Genomic DNA, 17421 nt, shown 5'->3' with positions numbered 1-17421 from the left:
CCAAGGTGGTGTGCCGTGCATGGATCCCACACGGTTTCCTTAACCAAATGCCCTGCAATCTTAAAACTTTTTATTAATTCACTCATTTTCCTTATGTTTCTGTGATGGAAACTTCCAAAATCCGAGGGATCCACAAAGTTCCTACTTCACACTGTTACTCAACTTCTCTCAATAAAAACGCTACCTGACTTGTGTCTCTGGGCTTCGTGCCCGCGATAGGAATGCATAAAACAAATGTCAATGGGAGTTCCTTTGCAAGGACTCTTCTTGACGTTGGTCCCAGTTGAGCCTTTACTAAAGCCTCCCACAACAGCAACATGAGGCTCAGGAAGGTGTGTCTTTCGCTCATGCTAAAGAGAACTTCAAAAACTACTAAAGGTTAAGCTTTAGGTTTTGCTACACAGGATACTCTGTGACAACGTGACATATGTCCCATCCACTGTTATGTGCAGTGCTTTGTGACTGTAATGCACTTGTCATATGGTAAACAGAACATCTACTACATTCCAACGGTAGATGAAGGTGTCAAGCAACACCTGCACTTTATACAGGATCAAGGTGTCATTAACAGCAATATTCTTTCCAAGAGTATAAATCTCTGGAAACTCTGCAGACAAATGTTGCATGAAAGGCTGAATTTTGAACAACATGTCATACTCTGGATGGTCCCAGGGCAATGTAGCAGAATTATCACTGAAATGCAGTATCCGCTGCAATATCAAAATCCTAGTTCTGCTTATGAACAGTGCAAAAATGGGTGTTGCCCAAACCCAATAGGACTGGATTGCATGGTTTTGTGTCCTATTCCATAAGATTAAGGCCCAAAATGTTCAACTCCCAAATGAAGTGGGAGTTCACTGGTTTACCCTAGAATGGGGTTCTCAAGTGCCTCCATGCTCCCTCAGAGACCGTTAAGCATACCAATTTGTTTGGTGCACACTTTCTTCAAGGATGTTAACAAGAAAAAGATAGATGTCGGCAAAAAATTGCAATAGTTGACTTTATACCCAGCATCTGTAGTGCATGGAGGAATTTTAGGCTGGACTAAGTTGGGACGGGTGCCAAGAGAGTTTGCCAAAGCCTGTCTATGCTCTGTGGGTAGGACTGCCCTGCTAGTGTCTCTCCACTGCAAAGAGTTTACTTGCAAAGGAAACTCTACCAACTCACTTCCAGATTCTGCCCAATTTTACTCTCTCTATGATGCTAACTCAGTATTGGATCCTGCTTCAGAGCTGTTACCGCTTACTTGTTAGGGCAGCAGTCACCCACTGAGATACCCTCTCCGTTGACTGCAGGGGGGGTGCAAGGGGCCGCAAGAAATGTGGCGCTACATGTAATGTAGCGCCACTTTTAAAAAATCTGGGCCAAAGTTTTTTTAATTTTCCCTTTAATGTTAGAAATATGGTGTACAAGGGTAGTAGTGGTGAAAGTGCTGCACCTCCGTGACGTAACAACTCGTATTAAGCAACAAAGTCAATGAGGTGAGAACCTGGTGCCAATTGGTCGGGTGCCCTACTACCCTAATGGGCACAAGGAGTTGTGTACCGAGGTACACAATGACAATAAATGCAAAAAGACCAAGGCACACAGAGGTAAAGAGTCCAGATACGTAATGGGAGAAGAGTATCTCCGGTAGTATGGATCCAGAAGCGGAGAAAAAGACGCTGATTTCCAGTTGGTGTTGAGTGGTGTCTTTATTCCTAGACCAAATATGCCCTGCTTAGTAGCCAAAAATGATATGTGGCATTCGTTGACCTGCGTGCAGCGTTTGATTTGGTCCCACAAGAAAATCTTTGGAGAGTTTTAGTAAGCATGGAGGTTTTGAGAGGTTTAATTGAGTTATTAATTAGATTGCATGAAAGGAACTATGCACAGGTCAGTTGGGGTGACAATGGGGAATTGTGAAAGTGCATTTCAAACTCTCTGGAGGTTCGCCAAGGGTGCATTTTGGCACCCACCTTGTGGTTAAGGAATTACTGAGGTGTTAATAACTTCCCCACTTTGAATGGGTTTAAAATACCCATTCTGCTGTTTGCAGATGATTCCTTATTGGTGTCTAAAACCCAGCAGGGTTTACAAAAAATCTGTTAGATAAAATTTTGGAGTTTTGTGTGGACAGGAGATCAAAACCAAGTTTGTGGTTTTTGGAAAGAATGCAATGAAAAGTCGCATTGTTACGGCTGACAAGGATCGACTGGATGAGGTTTATAGTTTTGACTATTTCGGTTTGTCCCTGACCAATAAATATAAGTGGGGGTTGCAAATGAACGAAATGTTCACTCGTAATATCCCATAGATCTAAAGCTATACTTCGATTTCACAATAATGCTTATACTCATTTCATTTCCCCAGCTTTGAAGGCTTATAGAGCTAAAGTCCAAAGTGCTGCCTTACATGGAGCGGAGATTTGGGGATATATTGATACTTAAAAGCTATCTGTATCTCAGAACAATTTTATCAGAGCGCTGGTCTCTGTACCAGCGTTTATTCCACTCAATTTCAACCTAGGCATAAAACGTCTGTCCGACTTGGCTCAATTGAAACTTTTGCTATTCTGAATTCGTATTTGGGTGACCCCTGAGCTAGCAGACTATAGGGACTCAGAGATGTATTATCCTCTGATCATGCTGCGAAGGTTCCTTGGTTAAGTTTCATACATGAGTGGTGTAAAGAATTGGGATTACTCAAATTATGGAATGTACAAGAATCAATTTGTAAAGATGATATAATGATTTTAAATCGTTATTCTGGTCTTGCGTGCTTGAGAAATGAAATCTAAGGGGCAACCGACTGAACAGTTCTTGGTATTCAAGCCAACCCGGGCTTTTGACTCTTATATGGATAACATTACTCCACCCCATTGGCCAAAAGTCTGTACGGGAGGTTTATATCAGGCTGCCTTTCTACAAGATCTCTCACCGGAAAATGGCGTGAAGACCAGGTTTCTGTAACTTGTCTAGCTTGTGGCACAGCTCCAGAAACAATAGGACGTATAATATGCTTTTATGCATAGATTTCCTTTTCCTGCACATTCCACCACAGAGCCACTTTTAGCTTAAATATTTGTTAATTTGGCCAAGTTGCTCACACTCCAAGGGACTGCACTGAATACATACCCACAGTACATATTAGTTAAATTATGTTGAGTTGGAGGTGTTGTTTTAGATCTTCTACCATTTCCAATGCACTGCAGGTGTCATTTTAGATCCTCCATGAGGTCTCTTTGTCCTTTCCGAGTCTCTTAGTGAGCCAATATTTCTACCAGTTACACCTTAGCCTTATTTATTTTGCCTCTTTAGAACTTTTTCTTAAGAGATGGATTCCTTGGATTATGGCTTGTACAAAGCAATGACTTTATTTTATGTTTGTTTTTAGTCTTTTTAACCACTTTTATCTCTGTTTTGTTTGCATTTTCTGCTATTACTACTGTTAATACTGCGTACAAAAAACAGCAATTGGCAAAAAGTACTTAATAGATTTTGACTACAATCCTGAAGTGTATGGTCAGGAGGTCCTGAACTGATCTGATCCCCCTCTGCCTTTTCTTAATCAGGAACCGCCATGATGGCTCCCTAGGTCTGTAAGGTCCTTCTGAGATGTCTTTAGTTTGATCATTAGAAACTTTGTGATGAGAAAACTAAAGAGTTATGTGGAAGCCATTAACTATTTTGGGGAGTTCTCCACTCCTCAAAACTCAAATATATTAAGCAAATTCAACTAATAACCTTCCCTATCTCCTTGTCCACTAGGACTACAGCACTAAGCGGATGCAGCCCACCACAGTCATCTAGGCCAAATATACATTCTTTTTTCTCAAAATGTAGCAGTGGCTCCTCTGCAATGGCAGAGGAGCGCCGCGCCACAGGCTCAGAGCCAGCAGCTGAAAAATAGAAATATTTTATTATCGTTTTATTTTTCATACGCTGCTGGGCCAGTGTGTGCAGGGAGGGGCAGGGCCGGGCCATGGAAGGGGGGAGGATTGGAGTGGAAACACTGAAGTGCACTTAAGTGTGCATGTCAGTTTGGCTGGCTGTCTTAGGCCAGCCAAACAGACATGCGCACTTAGGTTTCTCCAACCCAGCTGTGTTGCACAGCCTGGTTGGAGAAATAGCACAGACTCCCATGCACTGTCTGATCGGCAGACCAAGACGCTCAGACCAATCTTGGCACTGCTCTCATGCTAACTATAGCATGAGAGCAGCACCAGGATTGCATGCGGGGGGCGGGAACCTGTGCTGGGGTCCCAGGGACTACTGAGACACCATCAGGAGAGAAGAGGAGCGAGGTGGCCGGCAGCAGGACAGGTAATTTCTTATTTATATATATAATTTCCCTAATGCCCCTGCCCGTCCCTCCTTGAGATTTGCAGCAGGGGTTTTCTAAAGGTACCAGTGGTTTCAGGATTCCCCTTGAGGGAACCGAGAAATTAGCCAAAATATGGCAACATTTTGGGATGAAAAATTGGCAAAAAGTGCTGTGCAAGAAAGGGTATTTTTGCTATAAACAGTATCAACAAAAGGGTGGCTGTGGTAAGTTCACCATCTTCTCAGCTTTCAGGAAAAAGCAGAGTTGTAAAAAAACCAACAAAAAAACGCTTACCACAGTTTTGGTATTTTTCTAAGTGGTAATCGAATATTTCAATTTTTTTGTGGTTTCTACAATCTTGGCAGTTTGTGGTGGAAACAGATCCGAAACCTGCGGTTGAACCCAAGGTAGCAGAATTCAGCAAGGGGTCTTTTCTGTAGCTCTCTCAAAGAAACTAATTATTGAAACCAGAAATAATGTAAACATTGAACAAATAGGAGACAATGTTGTCATCTCTACTTTTGGCTTCAATGGTCAATTTACTAAAGTAATATAAAGTTATCTCCAAGAGGCCCCTTCTAATTGCAGGGATATATAGTGTTTGTTGGTCGTCAAACACATGCTTTACCCACAGCTACACATTGAGCTAAAGCTTATATTATTATTTCATTTGTGTACAGAACATGCAGCAATTATATGTTAAAATGTAATGAAGGAAAAATGGGTATGAAAAAAATCCATGCATTTTTAAAATGTGCCCAAGAGAACTTGCTTAGGAATAGTGATTATTTGTGGAGCTCTGAATTTGGAGATGTTTTGCACACTGGAAGAGACACAGAGTGAACTGACTCCGCCGCCTTGAGTTGTGGCTGCCCCCAACCCTGGGGCACCAGGACACACTTTGAGCAGGGCCTTGAGACCAAAGGCACATAATGACAACAGTACAGGGAAAGAAGAACTGCTCTGTTGAGGATATGCTTGCGCAGGCCTCAAAGATCCCGACCATGGATAGACCGCAGTCTCAGCTGCATCGATAGCATCTGAGAGTATTGTCAAGGAGGCCCCACTCATGAGGTCGTTAATGGAGGCCATCTTTGTTTCCTGCAGTGAGGACATCCAATTGGTGAAAAGCGAATACTCATAAGTCCTCAAAGATGTCAAGCATGACCTAGTGGAGATAGGCAATAGGGTGTCCACAGTAGAGGTCAATGAGACAGCGCAAGGAAAAAAGGTCCAACATTGGCAACAAGAAGTCCTACATCTGCAGGAGCCACAAGCAACACTATAGGTCCACGCTGAAGACCTTGAAAATCATTCCCACAGGAATACTATCCGCATTCGAGGAGTGCTGCAGGGGGCTGAGGGCACGAACGTTAGGACTATGTTCAGGGCCTCTTTCTTCATACTCTGAACATACAGTTAGGCAGGGTTCACAGAACTAGGTGCCCTAATTACGGAGGGGGCTGTTACAGAGACATCTTCGCCTGTGTCCTTGATGTTGAACTCAAGGAAGTTATCCTACGCAAAGCAAGACCGCCCACCAAGTACAGTCCCTGGGCCACAAAATAGCACTATAGCAAGATGTATCAGCCCTGACCTTACAGAAATGCAGAACCTTTCAGCTTGTCACAAAGTTTCTCAGAAGTCACCTATCTGCCTAATCTTCCACTGGGACGAAGCCCTACGCGAGCTCAAAACCCAGTCAGAGGCTGCCAACTCAAACATCCCGCAGGATGCTGACCGGGGAAACTCTTCCGGGGTCTCATCTACCTCAGAGGAGGGGCTCACACTATTAAAGCTAGTTCGGGAAGTCACCTGTGGGACTTTGCCCAGACCCCAAAACTATGGCCATGGAGTGGTAAGTGGTGCTCAACAGCCTGTCGGGTGATACAGAAAGCCCCAATACCAGCTAAATTGGGACCCTACGGAACCCTGGCAGTGATACACTGGCAGCATTGTTGCGGCATTGTTTTTGTGCTGCCAGCGACAGGCGGTGGGGGGGCAGGACCAGAGCTGCGTTTTCAGCTCATCAGATGCAGAGCACCATGACCCCCGTCTCAGGATCATTTGTGAGACCACCTGGAAGGATGAAAGAGGACTATTTTTTTGTTTTCATGTTTTTTATTGGAGGTTTACAAAAGGGTAAAGGGTATACTCGGGTAAGGAATCTCACCTGCATACACATCCCACAATCACGAGACTGCATCAAGCTTTGATCGCATCCCGCACTCATCACCTGGGAGCCGACAACTGAGCACATTCACTCTTCACCCTGCGCATGCTACCTTGAGGATTAGAAAGCTCAGCAAGCCCATTAAGTGGTGAGGCATGCTATCCTGCCTTAAGCAAAAAGGGGGAGACATCTGCCTCCTCCAGGAGATGCACCTTATGCCCCGAGATGGGCATAGGATGAAATCATCCCCCTACCTGTACCAATACTTCTTATCCAATTCCTGTAAGACAGGGGGTGGTAACTATGCTGTTCTCTCGTTCCTTTAGGGGATCTGCATGGGACAGAATTGCAAAAAATCCTGGCATACCACATACAAGTAAGGGGAGTTCATCTTCACCACCTCCTCTCTCTATGCCCCAAACAACAACCAGGAGTGGTTCCTGAAACAAGAAATATTGGAGACGTTAGATTCACCCGACCACTCGATCATGCTTGGAGAGGACCCTAACCTGGTGTTTAACAAGGAGAGGGTCAAATCTGGCCAACCCTTTGGACAGACAGGCGCTCTTTTCGAGGGGGCTGTGCAGCGGTTGCAGGAGGTGGGGTTGGAAGACTAGTGGAGATCGTCCCACACCCGGGACAATATATACTACTCCTCGGCCCACAAAACTTATGCTAGGGTAGATTACTTCCTGGGAACAGCAACACTTCAGAGAGAGCTCGGCGAGATCGAGCCTAGAGCTGTCAGATCACACCGTTCTTGTTCTAACCCTGAAGGTCTACATATTCCAGTGGCGTGCAGGCCCTTGGAGAATGTATGATAGTTTATTCTATGGGCAGGACACGGTCCAGAAACTTACACGTCATCACTGACTACTTGGATTAATGACATCCTACATCCTACTAACATTACTACACTAAGGGAGACATTGAAGGCGGTGGTGAGAGGAGAGCTCATAGCCTCCTCTGCTACTGATAACAGGCTGCATAAGGATAAAAGGAGAGACCTAGAGGAACAGGTGGGGGAACTGAAGGCCATTTATAAGAGGACAGGAGCCCTGAGATCTGGAGATCGCTTGGTCCCAGCTACGTAGCATAGACCTAGACAGAGCTGAATACCTACTGTTTTGCCTTAAGCATACCTTCTATATTGGAGGACTCGGAGGGGGCAAGTGCACAGTCTGCTTGCTCATAAGCTTCGAGCTAAGTGCCAGGCAGAGAAGGTGGGTTTGATTTTGACCCCAGATGGCACCAAAGCCAGTGAAGATGAGGGAGTAGGGTCAACTTTCAAGGATTACTATGCTGTGCTTTAAGAAGTCCAGTACCTCCAGGAGGCTGATGCCCATGAGTACCTTCAGGACTCAAATACACCCCCCGCCTGACCTCGCAGCAGGTGGAGTAACTGGATGCGGCCATTCGAAAAGTAGAGGTGGTCTCTGCTATAGAAACCCATAACCACAAAGAAGTCCAAAAAATATCTTATCTTGAAGTTGATTCAATTCTGTACAAAACACAGTCCGTTAAGTAAGCAAATTCTTTTAAAGTCCATCACAAGGCGGGAGACATTTTGCGGTGCTCAATTTAATTCTATTAATATTCTTCAGACAGCGCACTGTAGCCCAACCAACGAGTTTTGTCCTTGACAGATTTCATCAGGATTAATCAAACCTTGAGGTTTTTTTTTTATCTGTAGCAGACAAAAGTCTGGGTAATGAACCAGTTCTATAATATATATTTCTCCCTAGTGGGACCTGGCTAATAAAGCTGTATCAACACGGTGTGTTTGCCAAACAGGATTTTTTTGCACCTGCCTGCAACTACTCAAGTCCCGTTGCCCAGACAGTTTCACAGCTCTGTTCTATAAAACCATCTGTCAGGCCATAGCACTGATTCTTAGCAAACTCTTCAATTCCTTTGCAGACATGCAGACCTTACCCTGCACCATGCTGTAGGCCTCAGTCTCTGTGATTCCTAAACCTGGAAAGGCAAGACGCACCTGTGGCTCTTACCACCTTACCTCACTTATAAATATAGATGCCAAGCTCTCCACCAGCATCTTGGCGCACGATTAAACCCTTCCAGGCCAGGCTTGGTGGATCCAGACCATTCCGGGTTTATTCCCCACCGACAGTGTGGGGACAACACCAAAAGGATTCTACTCATAATTCACATAGCAATAGGTGATGCCCTTGGGTATAGATTCTGAGAAAGCATTTGACAGAGTGCATTGGCCCTATATGGAGTCCACCCTAGCCCACTTTAGCTTCTGAACCACATTCATAAACTGGGTGCTCAGCTGCTATAGCGATCCTAGAGCAGCGGTACGGGTCAATGGCGTACTCTTGGCTCCCTTCCCTATATGCAGAGGGACCATTCACCGCTGCCCATTGTCCCCCCCTTTCATTTACTCTATACATTAAGCACATGGCACAAAACGTCAGTGATGATCCCCCTGGTTACGGGGGCTTGGTTGGGAAAGGACATACACATCATCAGGCTTTATTCTGATGATGTTCTGATCACATTAGACAATTCCTTTCTCTCCCTGCTGGCATTTCTAGATGAGTTGGGGCAGTTCAGGAGGGCGTCCGGTTCCCACATTAACCTTAAGAAGTCACAGAAGGACCTTAATTGCCACTTACACCCACCCTGCAGGACCACATGGCTGACCTATATCCTTTAACATGGGCTGTGTCCTTGATAACGTACCTTGGCGTGCAGATCACTTCTACAATCAAGCACACACTCCTTGCTCTATTCTTATTCCAGGCCCTTCCACTGACCCCCACCCATGGTAATGCTCAAATCAATGCAGGTGGATCTCAACCACTTTGTATGGTAGGACAAACGCCCTCGGATGCAAAGCAATCAGACTTAGCGCTCCACGGCCTGGGAGTCCCTAGCCTCCTGAATTAATAATAAGCTGCCCAATTCTGCTTCTAGGTGGAGGGGAGCCTCCTGCAGAATGAAAACTGATGCTTTATGGATTGTGCTGTGGTGGGTGAGCACCTCTGCAAAATTCCATGGATGCCGCAGAAACATCCAGCCTGGGGCTTATATAACTCCCCTGTAACTAGGCCCACACTGGCGGTCTGGGGTAGGGTGGCCACTTGGAATGGACAGACCTCCTTCCCCTCACAGCTTATGCCCATATTGGGAAACCCAGCCTTTACTCCCGGTACACCCCACAGCCTTTTTGGAGAAGCAGTCAGCCGGAGGCAGGTCCATTGGATATCTCTTTGATGTGGATGGATCCATAGCTTTCGGGAAATTAAAAACTGACTATGGGGTCCCTGAAAGGGAGCGCCTCCATTATCTAGAGATCAGGCACTGGGTCACCCACTCTGATGGGCAGAGGGTACTCCTACCTTTTGAGAAATGGCTCCTCCTCCAGGATGGAGACAATTATATGATCACACCATCCAGTTCCAATCCCACTTGGAAGAAAAGACCTCGGGCCAGAAACGGTTTGAACAGGAGCTGGAATGACCACTGACACACAAAGAATGTGAGGGACATTTACCACAGGGCTTGCCACATGGTCTGCAACAGCGAGCATGGAAACTGCCAACACAACAGCAATGTACTGGCACCTCACCCCCATCAGGCTCCACCAAGGCAATCCCTCTCACAGCAAGGACTGCTTGAGGGATTGCAGTGCACCTGGAACACTCCTCCATCTACTGTGGGATTGTCTGAAACTGACACAAAACTGGGACATAGACCTATCCGACATAGACACCTATCTTGACATGTTACTCCTGCGCTACCCAGCTGATGGTATTTTGATCTCAAAAAACAAATTGGGGGAGGGACCGGGAGATTGAGTGGTCCAGTGTACGGTCTCCCAAAATTAAGTGAAAAATCTAAGGTACACTGTTCCAAAATCTTATGGATTATCCTAGGGAACCACTGGTCTCAGGAGCAAGAGCCCTCAAGCATCGCAATGGATGACTAGTATCATCATTGGGAATTGCTCCACACCAAGCTGGCGCTGCAATGCCTGGCGGGCACCCCTGCCGGGGGGCTCTGGACCATATTTGTTTAATCGTGCAAGTTGTTCTGCAGTCAGAGGTACTGGTATTCAAGCACCAAAGCAAAAAGAGAGGTCAAAAAAATATAGTTAAAATTGGTTATTCATCTTCCTATAGACATCATAATTTTAATCAGTAAGGCGGAGATGAAGACCAAGGTTAAAACAAAGAATAAAAGTCATATATAGAGTGTAATGCTCATAAGACTTTCACGTAATACTAAGGACTTAAGGTTTTCGTAGAGCCCTTAGGGACAGGTCAACATGTTTCGCGTCTATCGGTCCATCCGGATCCACTGACGCTTCATCAGGACCAAATATGAATCACCTCTTCAAAAAAATACTGAAAATAGCCACCACTGGTGGGGTAGAAAAAACCATTAACTTACATTTAAGTATACTGGTTACAACAGGTCACCCTGGAATATAAGCACATAGACAAACAAAATCACCGCGAAGGTTACAAAGACTCATGGTTTTGTCGGAGGTCCAAACTGTGGACCTACCCTCTGGAACGGTGTCCCGAACAACCATCTGGTTCGGGCACTGTCAGAGTTTTAAAAGGACGCCGCGATACCGGAAGAGCTCTGTTTCCCGGTGCGCGCGTGTCCGCAAGTAATAGAAATAGAAACAGGACCAGTTAATCAGGGTCCCTCGGAGGGTGATGAAAATGAAAAACGGACCCCGTGAGTATCACAGGGTGGGTCCGAAACAATAAATATGCAAACAATTGCATGTAGTCCAAATCCTGAAAAACCACAAAGGCGGAAAAGCGGTCAGCAATTAAGCAGCATTAATAAATGACTCGTTTCAGTAACAGCTGAACAATAAAGGATAAACAGATTTTTTCATCAAGTAGCACCGTATAAATATCGGGGCAGGAACCGATATGGAGGATGTAATATGTCTAACCTTCACAATACCATAAATGTCAAGGAGTATATACTCACGTCTGCCACTACCAAAGGGCCCTGCCATATAATTAGAATGTCGTCTATGTAACGACGCCATAATGTAATGTGATTGTAATAGGGATTGGTTGGGGGCAGGATGTTTTTTCAAAATCATACATATAGAGGCAGGCTAAACTTGGAGCAAAAGTACTGCCCATGGATGTTCCTTGGATCTGATGGTAAAGTTGTTCCTCAAAAGAAAAAGGTTTTCAGTCAAGGCCAATCTTGCACATTGCATGATAAAAGATACAGGGGAAGAGAGGTCAGTTGATAACTCTCGGAGGGACGATTCAATGACCTGTAGAGTCGTCTCTTGTGGAATGTTCGTATATAGTGCCTCCACATCCAAAGTGATGATGCCTTGTACAGTATTGGAATTGTTGATGGTTTCAATTAAATTTAGGACACCTTTCGTGTCCTTAAGGTAAGTGGAGGATTCCTTCACTAGTGGCTGCAAAAAATGGTCGCAAAAAATGGATAATGGTTCCAAAATTGAGCCCAGTCCTGAAACAATAGGGCGACCCGGGGGGGGGTGTCCTCCCTTTGTGAATCTTGGGTAGGCTGTAAAAATATGGAATCCGGGGGTGTGTCGTGTATCTAAAAATTCAGCCTCCTTTTGTGAAATCCACATGTTGTTTCTAGCTTCCTCGATGAGGCATCTAATCTGGGTCTGTAGTCTAGCAGTCGGGTCATGCATGATTTTGGCATAGTAAGATGAGTCACTCAGAAGGCGTAGGCATTCATATCTGTAATCAGTGGAATTCATAATCACGATTGCTCCACACTTGTCAGCCTGCTTGATGGTTATGTCGGGATCAGATGACAAAGACAGTAAAGCTCTCTTCTCTTTGTTCGGAATGTTAACATACGCCTGTCTGGGACGCAGTTTGTCTAGATCAGTTAACACAGCTTTTTCAAAAGTCAAAACCTCATTGGGCATTATCAATGAAGAAGGAAGGAAGGTTGAGGGTTTTTTTAGACCAGAATCCAATGGGGGGGGGTTCTACTGGTCTGTCCTTGAAAAAGAACTGGAGCCGTATCTTACGGAAGAACTGGGCCAGTTCGATATGTAGCCGGAAGAAATCTTCGTCAGGGGTAGGAACAAACCCTAAACCTCTATTGAGTACATTAACCTCTTCCTCGGTGAGTTGTCTAGTTGACAAGTTAACAACTAAGTTCATGTCTGGGGTTTTGATGTTTGGCTCCTGGTCATCATCCGAGGTTCTTCTCTGGACCATTGTACGTGCCTGCCTCTTCCTCTCCTTCTGCCTCTGCCTCTGCCCCAGCCTCTGCCTAAAAAAGGTCCAAATGGCATCATTTGGCGTGGCTGGAAGAAAGGGTAAGGTGGTTGCCAAGGCATTGGTTGATGTATGGGATAAGGAGGGTAGTTGAAAAAATGTTGGGGTTGGTTATCGTCTGTACTCCATCCATCAGATGATCCACTGTTGTGGTTCCTGGGTTTTCTAAAGGAGGAAGTCGATTCATCTGATGAATGGGACTGATTATCCACATCATAATCATCTTTTATGTAAGGATAAACTTTTTCTCGACTGAACTTAATAATGTCTTTCTGGAGTTTGGTGATCTTCTGTTGAGTTAGAAATTCCTATTTTGATCTACCCAATCCTCTAGCCTTTTCTTTGAAATCTAGACGGGATCTGCACATCAGCTTGGCACTTGGCGCTGCACTGGAGATGATACTTTCCCAATAGAGCTCGGACAAGGTTCCTACGCACACAGCTTGGCTGCACAGGCTATGCTGCATCCTGGGTATATAAAAGATAACACTGTAGACAGCCCATAAACCAGAGGCTCATCAGGAGTTGTGGGCCCTGTACATAACACTTCTCTCTGCAGAGGTTTGTATACTGGCATGCCCTGATATCTCTGACTGCTGCATTTGACGCCTCCCACCCCACCCCAACTCCAGATGACCTACATGAAGCTAGCTCTGGCACATCGGCAGGGCCTAGTGGTTCACAAGTGTAGGGAATTTCTAGGGTACATTAGGGGAGGGAGCATGAGGGGGTTTGGAGGGGGACTGTTGGGATATTGATTTTCTTTTTCACTGTTATAATTATTTCTCAAATGCTTCTCAATGCACGGGTATCCCTGCAGGGTGTCATCTTTATCACAAGCATAATGTTGTGTTACTGTATTCTGCCATCTCAATACACCAGATTTACAACATAAAAGCCAACAATGGAGAGAAATTTAATTGATAATAACAAATGTTCTACTGTTCTGTATTCTCACTCTTCCCCCCCGCCCCCATAAAAAGGTACCTCACTTCACTGGGTGACCTATCTCCCGCAACAGGCACGGGCCCAAAATGTATCATGGAGACCTCTATTTTTCGCTTTGTAAATTGACCATTTTGGAGATGTGAGTATCTGTAGCATAGAGGCCCGGGCTCATCCGGCACCAAGGTAAATCTACTAAACCCAGGTATTTCTGAAATCTTTACAGCCGAAAGTCGAACGTGGTGTGAATTGCATGGATCCCACTTCGCTCCCTTACCCAGAAAGCCTTCTAACCTCAAACGTTGGCTAAAATCACACATTTGACTCACAATTAATCCAACATTCCCACCATTCTCCTGATAAAAACTACTTAAGTTGCAGTGCCTGTGGATGAAAAGGAAAACAAAATGAGATCAATGTGGTCTTCGCACGGTCCTTTGTTTGGTCCATTCTTATCTCAGATAATGGGCCCTGCCACAAAAGTTTGGGAATGCTGAATGGTGGGAATTTGTGGCTCCCTCGCAGGTTCCGGAATTGTGTCTAACATAAATGTGAGAAAAATATGTGATTTTAACAGATGTTTGAGGCTTACATGGTATTGTGGTAAGAAAACCTGGTGGAATCCAGGATTCAGCTGGGGAAGCACTTGCCCGGGCCTGTGGGTGGCATAAGCCACCCCCACACCCTCCATCCCTGGTGTACAGTGGGTGGATCCATCCCTGGAGATCGCCGCCCTCCTGCAACGATCCCCAAGCAAGGATACACTACTAAACAGAGGAAGATAACACTGTCTTGCTTCAGTGGTCCAGCAGCATACGTAAACTTGCTACAATGGGAACATGAATTTACGATGTGCAGTTCCACAATCTTCAATAACAATAATAGAAAATGCTATTTGGAGGGCAAGCATTGTTTCACGCCGGTGTAGTAATGTATTCAGCTGCTCCTGTTTTCCAAGACTAGTCTACCAGCCAACAATCACCAACCATGCTCTCTGCATAAAAACATTTACTGCCTGTAACACGACCAGAAATGAAGCATTTGGTTGGTGCGTGTGGAACGGAGGGGGAGGGGCACCATTTCAAATATGGGATCACATCAGCTACTTATAAGCTTTACAATGCACATTGATGCAAGATCCTTCTGGAGGCTAGAAGAAACTTGCAACGGAAGGATATGGTGACTTACTATATGCTTTTTATTCCCTTTTCTTGAAGTACCACTGTAAAAGACTGCCCTCTAATGGCATGTTAGCCAAACATGAAAAGGGAGTACATAAATGTGTCAAAGGGAAGCAGAGGCGTTACATCAAGAAACACAGGGCTTTTGAGAACCGGTTTATGAGGGCAGACCAAGGGTCTGGCAATGGATCACAGAAGCGGTCAGAGGCCAAATCATCAGGACACAAAAAGGGGGAGCCGAGGAGGATCCTGGCATCAGGACACCAAGACAGATAAAGAGAACTGAACCTTAACTATGGCAAATATTTTACCTTATTAAACATTCAAAAGAACGAAGTACAAAAACAAAGAAAGTTTCTTAATGTGCTACAATACTTTATTTTTCCATCAAATTTATAACTGTTATTGTACAAATTAGTCATATTGTTTTCACATTCTATTCACACACCAATTTTTTCACTTATTGTGAATGCTCATATTTCCTGATTCTGGCTCTTTCCTAATCCTTGTTTTTTGTTCAGTCATTAAAACAATCGTTTTTTAATGTGTTTTCTGTCGAGGGCATATCACATAAAAGAGCACTTCATTTGAATTCACTTGAATAGGAGGAGCGTAACATGGGATTCTACAACTTACATGGTCCACATAGTTCCCTATCTCAGAGGAACCCAGCGCAGCCAAATGCCCTATCTCTGAGGTGACCAGCTGAAAAGACATTTTAGGGGGCACCAGCCACTTCTGTGAGGTTTCACAGAACCTTGCATTACACCAGAGCGTGTACATGTTTCTATACACATTCACTTTACACAAATAATTTTGCGAAACGTCAGGTTAATTCTTGGTGCCAGTATCTTCTTTCGGGCAGGCAGGCTGTGGTACCAATGGACATTAGTGGGAAAGTTCATCATCAGTAAACTGCCATGCGCTAGCTGCAGCTTCACTGGTTCAACGTGCATAGAGGATTTTTTACCACGAGAAGCTCCATGTCGGAAAAAGAAGTCTCTACATGCACCAAGGGACACAGACGCAATAGGGCTCTGTGGTACCAACTCCTTCTCATCATCTCTATGTTCACCGATGTGATCATTTCCGTCCTTGTACCTTCAGTTGGAAGTAAATGAACATAGAAAAATCTGTCAAGATGCTGCGCATTAAAATATACAGTGATTGTCACAAGCATGTTTTGAAATTCTGAAATGTGTCAATAATGTGTTTAAATAGGTAAAATATCTTAGTTATGATTTCTTTTTCATCTAGAACATATTTTCAAGGTCTTTCTTCAATTCCTTGAATACGTTTTGTCTCTGATTCAACAGTAGCTAAGTTGTTTTTCCCCAGCATTGGCTTTCTGATCATACTACAAGTCCTTCCTGTTTTTATGTTCATAGAAAATCCATGAATTATCTACGGTTACACAAACTTGTTTTTAATTATCCTAGAAGAGTGGGAAGGCTACACTTCGAGGTGCTTCCGTACTTCCCCTGGGGAAAATTTGTTTCAATTCCTAATGATATCAAAACTAATAAAACAGAAGGAAAATAATATGATTTCATTTGATTCGGGTGTACAAAACTAATTAGCCAAGACAACCTACTGGGACACAGTATGTTGAAAATGTGAAAACTTCACCGACTCGTAACAATGTGTTTCACCACAGGGTCATCTTCAACACTAGGTGGATTCCTGCATCCACGGTTTGCGCTTAGTAAACCAATAAGTGCTACCTTGAGAATGTGTAAGATTTTCTTGGATCAACTTACTGGCCTCATAAGACTCCAGTATCGTGTGGAATGCACAGAAATTGCTCTCACAAAAACAAAATTCTGCTTTAAAAATTACATCTACCACCAAATACGTGGAACTTGAATTTGTATGCCCATACTGTCAAATTTGATTGCATAAAAGATTACCCTACTCCTTTTGCCAGCAACAGAAGACTGTGGCATCAATACTTTGGTGACATCCTGATGATAGTTATAGGCAATGAAGAAAGAGTGACCCGACCAACAGGACCCACATTTACACTTTAGAAACAATATGAGTGGAAGGTAATTGGCTTTTCTTGATCACTTGATGACAGTCAGCAATCGAGAACTGACAGACATGTACAGGGAGTGCAGAATTATTAGGCAAGTTGTATTTTTGAGGATTAATTTTATTATTGAACAACAACCATGTTCTCAATGAACCCAAAAAACTCATTAATATCAAAGCTGAATATTTTTGGAAGTAGTTTTTAGTTTGTTTTTAGTTTTAGCTATGTTAGGGGGATATCTGTGTGTGCAGGTGACTATTACTGTGCATAATTATTAGGCAACTTAACAAAAAAAAATATATACCCATTTCAATTATTTATTATTACCAGTGAAACCAATATAACATCTCAACATTCACAAATATACATTTCTGACATTCAAAAACAAAACAAAAACAAATCAGTGACCAATATAGCCACCTTTCTTTGCAAGGACACTCAAAAGCCTGCCATCCATGGATTCTGTCAGTGTTTTAATCTGTTCACCATCAACATTGC

The 17421-nt window shown here is 44.1% G+C and overlaps 2 protein-coding genes across 3 annotated transcripts in view; one reads left to right on the top strand and one right to left on the bottom strand.

Annotated features, from left to right (window-relative positions):
* USP30 (ubiquitin specific peptidase 30) overlaps positions 1–17421 on the top strand; it is a 461500-nt gene that overhangs the window by 314611 nt on the left and 129468 nt on the right. The gene's annotated exons all lie outside the window — the stretch shown is intronic.
* ALKBH2 (alkB homolog 2, alpha-ketoglutarate dependent dioxygenase) overlaps positions 15249–17421 on the bottom strand; it is a 108141-nt gene continuing 105968 nt past the window's right edge. Inside the window, exon 4 of the mRNA XM_069214770.1 lies at positions 15249–15989. Within this exon, the coding sequence (XP_069070871.1) occupies positions 15686–15989 (304 nt within the window). The 3' untranslated portion in view covers positions 15249–15685. The remainder of the gene's footprint in view (positions 15990–17421) is intronic.

The sequence above is a fragment of the Pleurodeles waltl genome, chromosome 11 (assembly GCF_031143425.1).
Source record: "Pleurodeles waltl isolate 20211129_DDA chromosome 11, aPleWal1.hap1.20221129, whole genome shotgun sequence".
NCBI lineage: Eukaryota > Metazoa > Chordata > Amphibia > Caudata > Salamandridae > Pleurodeles > Pleurodeles waltl.
Note: the sequence above shows the minus strand (reverse complement) of the source record. Positions and strands in the feature narration are given on the sequence as shown.